Below are 10,417 nucleotides of genomic sequence, written 5' to 3' on the forward strand. Positions count from 1 at the left end.
TGCCAGACGGAGTCGGCCCGGAGATCCGTCAGGCGGCTTCTCTCCCGCGAACAGTGACGCCAGCCGCCTCCAAGATGCGCTGTAGGCCTGGGGCTGTCTGGCACCTCCCCGCCCGGCTCTCCCGGCCCCGCCCATTTGGCCACGCCCTCGCTGTGATTGGCCGAGCTTCAGGGCCGGGTCGCGCCACGATTGGCCGGGACTCCGGGACGCTGGTCCCGGGAGCACGCCACGTGTACGTAGGGGCGGGCCGGAAGGCGAAGACTCCAGCTGACGCGGCCGGGCGTCGCTGCCTTGCGGTGGACATGGAGTGGGACGGGCAACAGCTGTCCGCGCGGCCGGCCCTGGAGACAGAGGGGTTGCGCTACCTGCACGTCACGGGTGAGTCGCCGCGGGCCACGGGCTCGTACCGCCAGCTCACCCGGGCGCCGCCATGTTCGGTGGGTCGTCCTCTGCTGCGCGCCCGGCGGGGCCTGGGGAGGCCTGGGGAGGCCTGGCCGGCATCCGGGTGGCGCCGCACGCAGGTCCGGGAAGGGCCTGGAACGCGCGCGGTGGCTGTCCGGGAGTGGCACTTCTCTGGGCGGCGCCGTCGGGCCTCTTTTTGTCGAATCCTTTATGCGAAGCAAGCCCTTCCAGGTTGCGGTGACTGGGACCACTCGGCCCTGGGCATTTTCCTCCAGGCCTCGCGTCACCCCACCCCCAACCCATACCCGGCGCCGTATCGGCCCCCACGGCCACCCCTTTCTATAAGTTCCTGAGGTCTGAAGGGCTTTGCCCTCCTGAGTCGGATAGACTTCCCTTCACCCATCAAAACCCGCTTTGCGGTGCCCTCCATCCTCCGGACTTGCCCCTCAACTCCCCGGATGGTTGAGAAGTTCCTCCTCGGTGACCCCTGAATTGTGCTCGCTTCTATTTTAACTGCCTACTTGGGAGGCCATTTCCTCGGCTAGACCCGGAGGGTTTTGAGGGCAGGAGCACCTTTGTCTTAGTTGAATTTTATGGAAAAGTCTAGTAGTGGTATGACTTTCAGTTTCTTGAAAACTGTGTTTTTCTTTTCAGTGGGCTCCCTGCTAGCCACCTATGGCTGGTACATCGTCTTCAGCTGCATCCTTCTCTACGTGGTGTTTCAGAAGCTTTCCACCCGGCTGAGGGCCTTGAGGCAGAGGCAGCTGGACCGAGCGGCGGCTGCTGTGGGTTAGTGCCTGATAAGAGAAAGGAAGGCAGTGGCTTTATGCCTATTTCTTTTATTATTTAGAAGTTCGTGTGTTAGGAAGAGTAAGCAGCTCATGATTCTGATCACCATGAAAGGAAAGCCATTTTATGCTTCTGTAATTGATTTTGGGGAATGTGCAATAGCTTTTTTTTTTTTTTAGTTTCAGAGATTTTAACGAGATGGAAAACCTGCTTGATGGTGTGTAGCGCATTCACTGCATATCTTGTTAAATGGTTTTTCATTTATAGGATAGATTGAAGTGAAAACTTCACAGCTTCTCCATACTTGTGGGTCTGCCTGTTTAATCTTTAGAACCATTGCGAGCGACAAGAAACTCAGCCTTGGTTCTTTATATCCTCCACATTTTGATTTTCACAACTTCCTCATCAGATCTGATTTCAAATTACGCTTGGCTGTTTCAAAAACATAGTCCCTCTGAAACAGTAGCCTTTTCGCTAGGTAGAAGCTAGTTTCTGAGGACGTATCTAAAAGAAATGTCAAGCGTTTTGAGAATGGCAGCTCAATTAAATACAAATCCTTCTTCTGACTCAGCACAGTTACTTAGTTCGAGGAGAAAAGCAAACGTCGTAACACAAAAGGAATCACCAGTGCAAAGACCTAGGAATGTCCTTTACCCAAACAGACCTGTCCTCTCTCCCATGAAACTCTGTGGGCCTGCCATTCCTTCAGTCTTTTTGATTGTTGGCTGTACATCTGACAACAAACTACAAATTGCACGTCTTGCATAAGATGCAGGATTTCAAGAGGGTGGCCATGGTGTTAGGAAACCGCGTTAGTCACCTTGGTGAAACCATCTCTACGAGTGAAGCGCTGGCAGCGTGAGACCCGCTCTTACAACTGAGGAGTAGGTTTATAAGATGATGATGCGCTGGGCATTTTTAAAGAGGCTTAGTTGTTTTCATGAAGCACTGCGAAAAGTAAACATGCAGTCAAAGTGTTATGTGGTGCTGTTGTACAATTTGTAGGAAATATTTGGTTGAAAAAATCCACACTTGATTCTAAGAATGACCTGATAGTTACAAATGTTACCAAAACTTACATTTCTGTGAAGTAGAACTATAATTTTGTTTTGTTTTTAAAGATAGAGTTCCAGTCATTCCTCCCACTACACACGCACCGTAACTACCTGGACCACAACACTTTGGCCCATTTTATGTGGATTCGGTTAAGTGCTCTTTTTCCATCACTGTGTAGGTAGTGATGGTTGCTTATACTTCTGGGTAGTGCTGATGTGAACGTGTAGTTCTACTTTATTTTCTTCTTTAAAAATTAGCCACAGTACTGTGTAGTTGCCCTGTGGTCATTCTTAACATGGTGGTCTGAACAGATGAGCAGATAGAGAACTTGACAGTATATTTATATAATTCTGCTTTGTTTTACAAAGCAGATAAACGTAGATAAAGCTGGGGAGCTCATTTCCATTAATGCTAACTGGAAGGATTTTTCTTTTCTATAGAAACAAGGTGTAAAATGCCTAAGGATCTTTACCTCTTTGTGGTATGGATCTGGGCTCTATAAGTGATGGATAATGGTCAGAAAACTTTATCTTCCCTTGTCTTCTCGAATTCTGGTCATCCTAGAGACTGGATGTTAGATGTCCAGGTTGTGGAATGGAATCTGAGGGTGCCCCTCAGACCACTTAGATTTCAGTCACGGGGCTGTGCCAGACTCTCTGAATTGGAATTGCTGAGAGAGTCCCAAAATATGTGTTTCTTTCAGGCATTTCTGGTGCCCTGGATCTTTAACTAGAGCTAAGAACTATGGCAATAGCATACTCTTCTGCCCCCATAAGCAGTAAAATTTATGCACAACAGGAAAATTTTCATGTAAAGTACATGTTTTTGCGTTGCCTGACTTCGGTACTTCTGTGTCCTTCTAATAATATGGACCCTCAAGAGTTTCTTTTTTTCTCAAAATTTTTCCTGACATTTTAGAACCCGATGTTGTTGTTAAACGGCAGGAGGCTTTAGCAGCTGCTCGTTTGAAAATGCAAGAAGAATTAAATGCACAAGTTGAAAAGCATAAGGAAAAACTAAGACAGGTATGAGCTGGTTTTAGTTTGAAGACATGGTCTTAAGAAATTTTTTGCTGCTTTGTGTGTAAAAGAGTGTGTGTGTGTGTGTGTGTGTGTAAGCATGCTTGCCTGTATGTCCTCCCCACCCCAGCTCATTAGGGCAGGTACTGGAAACAATTATGGCAGAATCGATTCCACTTAGTTCAGTGTTGGTCAGCACACTTTCCTTGTGCAATATCTTAACTGGGGAAAATACTCTTTAAAAAAAGTGTTCTTTTATTTACCTTTTTGCTTTTCAGTGGTTTCTTCACACAGCGTTCTCACCCAAAACTGTGTGTCCCAGTGCCACGCCCCTGAACACACCGAGTGCACATTCAGCTTCTTGTTCCATTGTCTGTTTCAAGCCACGTATTTCACACAATCTAGCTAGGTGGGGCCATTCTTCAGTGGATCGAAGGAGAGCCAGGGGGAGGGCGGCAGTGGGCTAAACCCAGGGTTGAGATGGGGAGCAGGAGATGGAGTTTTGAACGATTTTTTAAAGGCACGTGGTTTGGTTGGGGAGCGATAGGGGGGCGGGGGAAGGAAGAACCAAGGACAATTGTTGGAAGTGACCTGAGCAGTCCGGTGGGTTGTGCTGCCCTTCGCAGGAGCAAGACCACCCACCAGATGTGACCCAGTCTGTATAACTGAAACAACCAAGTTGTAGACTCTGCATTCTGAGAAGTTTCGGTCCAGATGTTTCTGGGCCCTTCTTCATTGTCTCAGAAGAAAGCCTCTGCATGCTCTAAGGCAGCAGAGAAATTGGTCTTCCTGTTGATTTTTGCCTGTGTCTGTGGTGTCTCCAGGGTCCTGTGCCTTTCTGCCACCATTAGTGGCTCTTGTGATTTCTGCGTGGTCATCCAGTACATGGCTGGTCTCCCCAGCTTGTCCGGAGCCCAGGAGGAAAGGACAGAACAAGACCACACCTACTCCATTCATCCTCCTCGGTCACCCTGTCCTAGCAGCCTTCTTCACTGTTCAGTTGCATTTTTTCCAACTTAAATACAGTCACTAACCTAGAATGTACTAGCACATTGTTTATACAAAGTAAAAAAAAAAAATTCATCATTTTATAAAAATCTGTACCATGAAAATTAAGTCTTTGATCTCCTTGTTCTTCCATCTGCTGCTGCCCAAGCATTCCATATTAGATTTTTAGGTATTTTTCTAGAAATATTTATCTGTATATAAACACGCATGGAAATTTTTCATTGAAATGGCATCGTAGTATACATAGATGCCATTTTTGAGCTGTTCTGTTTTAGTTTTTTTCTTTGCTGATCTTCAACCATTTAATTATTATTGTTTCGTTCTGAGAGCCATAGAGTAAGTTGAGTTCCTTCTCCATATCAGAACTGATGACTTCAGGGTCTGAGTTTTGTTTTGTTTTGTTTTGTTTTGGGGTTTTTTTTGGTTTTTTTTGTTGTTGTTGTTTTTCACTTTGATTTTTTTTTAAATGTTTTATTATTATGTTAGTCACCATACAGTACATCCCTGGTTTTTGATGTAAAGTTCGACGATTCATTAGTTGCGTATAACACCCAGTGCACCATGCAATACGTGCCCTCCTTACTACCCATCACCAGCCTATCCCATTCCCCCACCCTCCTCCCCTCTGAAGCCCTCAGTTTGTCTGAGTTTTTTGTGTGTGTTAGTAAAATGCTTGATCATTTACGCAGTTCGCTGACGTAGCTGAAAATAATCTTCTGAAAAGATCGTTTTTTTAAAATTGTAGTGTGAAGGGCACCTGGGTGGCTCAGTCGTTAAGCAGCTGCCTTCAGCTCAGGTCATGATCCCAGGGTCCTGGGATCGAACCCCACATAGGGCTCTCTGCTTGGGGCGAGCCTGCTTCTTTCTCTCCCTCTGCTCCCCCTCCTGTGCTCACTCGCTCTCGCTCTCTCTCTAGCTCTCTGTCAGATAAATAAATAAATAATTGTAGTGTGAGCCCCCCAAAATTGGGAAAGGGACAAAAGCCTGTGTTCGGTTTTAAGATTGTTATAGCACATGGGGTTCTGTCTCCTGTACTTGCAAGCAGAGTAGTAATAGCAAACTGATTTGAGTCTGCGCGACCCACAGCTGAATCAGCTGTCCTGTTGGCGGTCCCGGATTTGTCCACCATGTTCCATCCCGGTGTTCTGCGTGTCAGCTAGGAGTGTAGACTAGCCTTCAGGTCAAGAGATGGTCTCCTCCTTGGCCTCTTATCCTTGCAGACAATGGAAGCACGAGGTGCCAGGTATTGGGGGTTAGCAGCAGCGGATGCTGAAAGCCGGGGAGAAATTTTCTTGAAATGTGCTTCCTAAGGCATCTCCTCACATATCCCTGTGACATCACAGTTACCTGGAACCAGAGCGAGCAGCAGTGGGGGTCTGGCTTCCCCGGGGGATGAGAAATGTAGTGCACGTACGTGTGCACATGTGAGATGTGTAGCTGGCTGCCGGCCGGCGTGTTGCTCTTCAAGGAGTGGGAGGCAGAGGCAGAGGTCCAGTGTGCTGGATTTCCCTCCCGCCTTGGGAGCCTGCTCGCTGTGTGCTTATAAGCTTTCTCAAGTGCTCATTGTTGTGCACAGTTTTCTACTGAGATTAATTTTCCTTTATGTTTCCAGTAGTACTTGACTTTCAAAGCACTTTCATATCTGCTCTCGTTGGATCCTCACAGCCTGCAAAGCAGAGGGCTTACATGGCTTTCCTGAGGTAACTCAGCCAGGTGCAGCAGAGCAGGCCTGCCAGCCACGCTCCCCCATTCCAAGTCAGAGTTCTTCGTGTCACGACGATGTCCTCCTCTGGGCACATTTCATAAGAACTGAATTGGTAGTCTTTTTTCCGTGACACTTTTTGCTTTCTTTAATAGTTTATAAAAACAAGCCCCAAGTCTGGCTCCCTGCTTAGTGGGGAGTCTGCTGCTCCCGCTCCCCCTCCCCCTGCTCATGTTCACTCTCTCTCTATCTCTCTCAAATAAATAAAATCTTTAAAAAAAAAAAAGTTTCTGTGAATTAAACTCATACCATTGATGACAGCAGTATTATTAACTAAAGAAAATGCAGGTGAAGGTTTGGTTTAAAGGACTTTTAAATGAAGAAATCACCAAAATTAGCATTTTCTTTGAGAAAGATGGCAGCTTATGAATTCATTCTGTAACATGTGCAATTCTTTCTCAGCTTGAAGAACAAAAAAGGAGACAGAAGATTGAAATGTGGGACAGCATGCAAGAAGGGAAAAGTTACAAAGGAAATGTAAGAAAGCCTCCGGAAGAAGACGGTCCTGGGCCTTCTACTTCATCGGTCCTGCCGAAACGGAAATCTGACAGGAAGCCTCTGCGGGGAGGTGGTGAGTACCAGACACTAACGTATTCCAAGCAATTCCAGGGTAGGTGTACCTTTTAAAAACAAGATTCTGTTTCTTCCTTTATTATCTATAAATTGAAGCTAATTGCTAAGGTTGGGATTGTGAAGATTAAGAAACGCATGCGAAGCACCCCTTAGTGGCTGGCGGTCACCAACCTGGTGAGCCCAATGCACCTGTTGCCCAGTGTCCCGGGGCAAGGATGTGGATGTAGGTCCTGCTTCCAGGAGGCCTGTGACCTCCTTGGCTTCAGTGTCTAATCAGTAAGGGAAAAAAAAAAGTAAACATTGACTAAGAAATTGAAAAGGGAGGTTAGTCACAGCCCCAGTGAGTAACTGGCACGACGGCCCTCGGATATAAGCATCTCACTCTAGTCCCACAGCCCTGGAAGGGGAGAGGTAAGCAGAGCGAGGGATAGTTTGCCCATCTTGCAGATCAGTGTCACAGGCCAGAACACAGTGGTTTTTGTCTTCCTAGCCAGGGCCACCTTGTTTCTTGCAAATAACTTTCTCAAGGAGACACAGACAGATGTTCATTTTTTCTGTGCGCAACCCCCACCCCCTGCACTCCAGGTTATATGGTTGCTGTCTGTCTCCATCCCATTCTTGAGGTCTTTCACATCCTCTTGGGAAGACGTGACACACACAAATGAAAACAAGTCATGTTTGTGATCTGCTAGCAGTTCCACAGGAATCCTGAGGGAGGAGGGGGCAGGGGGCCAGAACACATTGTGGAGGAACCAGTTCTGGGCTGAATGCCTTGTTCTCCGTTGGAGGAGAGGCTTTCTGTGCAGAGGTGCTGTGGAGGCAGAGGGGTGGAAGCGTGGCTGGCGTCTTGAGAGGACCACAGGGAGACTGGAATATGGGCGCTAAGGCAGCACAGACACAAGCTGGGCCACCCTTAAGGGCTGGGTGCCATCCCCTTTGTGTCAGGAACCCAGAGCTGGCCTGCTGGAGGAGCGATATGTCTGAAAAGCAAATGCTATTTTAAAACTTTCTCTCGGGGCCCCTGGGTGCAATTGGTTAGGCGTCCGACTCTTGATTTCGGCTCAGGTCGTGGGATCAAGCCCCGCATCCACCTCCTTGCTCAGTGAGTAGTCTGCTTGAGATTCTCTCATCCTCACCCTTTGCCCCGCACCCCCCCCCATACATGTATGTTTTCTCTGACTTTCTCTCTAAAATAAATCTGTTAAAAAAAATTTGCTGGAAGGATATTTTTTAGAGCAAACAGTGGTGGTATATAGGAGAGGAGTGGACGTTGTAGAGAATGTAACTTATGACTTGCTTCTGTGTGTGGTCTCTTTGAGTGTTGCCAACGATCCTGAGCTACATGCTCTCTGACTAGCTTGGTTTCACAGATTGAGGGAACTGAGGCATGGGGAGTTATTGCCCAAGACCCACAGCAGAAGCAAAACCACTTCAGTTAAGGTCTCACTGGCCTAAAGCCTGAGCACTCAACCTGGTCACCAAATGTCCATTAACTTTGGGAAGCTAATGAGTGGGCAGGGTTAGGAGTGAGGGCAAGGGCACCTACATGACCCAGGTCTGACTGGTAGAAGGGGCAAGTTCCATTCTGTTTTGATTTTTTTTTAAATTGATTTTCTGTAGCTTGCACAGTCCTTATTTGAATGTATACATTTTATTAAGCACTGTAGCAGAAGCCTTTATATACTTAAATCCAGCCATCTTGAGACGTTTTTTGGGCAAATTTCTTGTGTGTTTTGGGGAGTTTTTACGTTTCTGAGGAGTTAAGGCCAAGAAGCTAGATGGCTTCTTTTGTTCCCACCAGACAGTCAATTCAAGGTACAATCACAGAATGAGTATTTTTTTTACATGGTAGCTAAAAGTTTTATGTAAAGGTCTGTGAGAATATTTCATGTCAGGTTCACAATTTTCTGTTTTACACAGAATGTTCCCAGAACTGTTTTGCTTCCTTTCTCTTGTCCCAGGTTACAACCCATTGTCTGGTGAAGGAGGTGGAGCCTGCTCCTGGAGGCCTGGACGCAGAGGCCCCTCATCTGGTGGATGAGGCTAAGAATCTTGTTAGTGTCGCTTGTGACATTAGCAAGATGAATCCGTAACCCTCAATTCAATTGCCTTACGCACACTTTTCACAGCGACTAGCCAAGGGGAGTGGGTTTATTTCTGTTCTTAACTACACTGCATCTTTAACAGTTGAAGTCAGCATAGGATAGAGACATCACCACTAGCAGTACTGACAGTTGGTCACACTTCACTAAAGCCGGTGACTGCATTCATTGATTTCATGGGTAATTGCTAGTTGGTAGATAAAGCCCTCCAGGTGATTAACAATCTTGATAAAAGAGACCTACTGATGGCTCTTCACGTTAGAAGTCCTTGCTGGTAGGACAGTCTCTGTGACAGGTTGCGTTGAATGATGTCTTCCTTGTAAATGGTGAGCCCACCAGCGAGGATTACTGATGCACAGTTGATGGGGTTGTTTCTGTATATTTATTTTTATGTACAGAACTTTGTAAAAAAAAAAAAAAAAAGGAACTGTAAATATTAAAAAATGCAAAAAACATTTTTCGCATCTTTATTAAATTCAAGGAAAGTTCTTTGTGAACTTGAATTTGTCTACCAAATGTTAAACAGCTTTTTATCATTCCACAACCTCCTATTATTACTTATTTTCCCTACTCACTGTTTCTCACCTGTGGTGAGCAAGGTGAGTGACAGTCAGCCACAGTGATTACCAGAGTCAGCAGATCCCTCGCGGTTTGTCCACTGAATCGGGTGCTCGGAGGTGAGTTGCTAAATTAATAGGATAAACAAACATCTTGTCGAGGTGTCTCGAGGGCCAGCCAGGTTTCTGAGCGCCCTGTTGGTCATTGCGTTTGCACCATGACTCATTTGTTATATTCTTATCTAGAGGCCCTTTCAGGAGTACACTACACAGAGCCAGAGAGTAAATACTTCAGGCTGTGCAGGAGAATAGTGTTGGGTTTGTGTACTCTTTAAAAAAATTGTTTTAATTTAAATTTAAATTCAGTTAATTAACATAAAATGTATTATTAGTTTCAGAGGTAGAGGTAAGTGATTCATCAGTCTTATACCCAGGGCTCATCATATCATGTACCCTCCTTAATGTCCATCACCCAGGGTTTGCACACTTTTTTAAGGAATGTGGAAAACAAAACAAAAGATTCTTAGCTCATGGGCTGGATTTGGCCTACATACTGTAGTTTACTGATCCTGCTGTCAAGTCAAGATCATAAGAAGAAACAAAATTAACCTGCAGAATAGTGGTAATTAGCCAGAAAAGTATTCTAGAGTGGTCTCGTATATAAATTAGTCAACATCTGTTGAGTATCTGGTGTGTGTGAAGTATTCTGAGGTTGTCTTCTTGATATATATAAAGGAAAAAATATAGTCTGGTCCTGTGGAATTTACAGTCTCTTGTGGAGGGTTGGGGAGAACAAAAACAGGACACATGAAGATCAGTGTATTTACAAATAGGTTGGAATAGTCCAGACTAAGAATTTGAGTCCGGAGACATTTGAGTTTAATTTTGGGTGGGAACAGTGGGGGTTCCAGACAGAAGAGAGGGTCAGTGAAAACAAGGGTGGGGCTTGTGAGGTTTAGGAGATCCCAGTTTCCAGTTTTTAACTAGATTGGCTTTTAACCAGCATAGAAGATTTACAGCATGGGAAGTTTCAGACTTGGATTAAAGTATTTCATCCAGATTTGTTGTTTACATTGAGAGAGTCCCTTGTGGGCTCTAAAGGAACTTTTTAATAATTCTTTCCTTCATGTATATTCTGTAGCTGAAAAA

General features: G+C 45.7%; 1 protein-coding gene across 1 annotated transcript; it reads left to right on the forward strand.

Annotated features, from left to right (window-relative positions):
• Positions 1 to 221: 221 nt before the first annotated feature.
• SELENOS (selenoprotein S) lies at positions 222 to 9,199 on the forward strand. Its single transcript, XM_040642688.1, has 5 exons — positions 222 to 378; positions 1,057 to 1,191; positions 3,166 to 3,272; positions 6,439 to 6,607; positions 8,571 to 9,199. The coding sequence occupies exons 1-5, from the start codon at positions 303 to 305 to the stop codon at positions 8,648 to 8,650; spliced, it is 567 nt and encodes a 188-aa protein (XP_040498622.1). The 5' UTR covers positions 222 to 302; the 3' UTR covers positions 8,651 to 9,199.
• Positions 9,200 to 10,417: the final 1,218 nt, after the last annotated feature.

The sequence above is a fragment of the Ursus maritimus genome, unplaced genomic scaffold, assembly GCF_017311325.1.
Source record: "Ursus maritimus isolate PB19 unplaced genomic scaffold, ASM1731132v1 scaffold_27, whole genome shotgun sequence".
NCBI classification, from domain to species: Eukaryota; Metazoa; Chordata; class Mammalia; order Carnivora; family Ursidae; genus Ursus; species Ursus maritimus.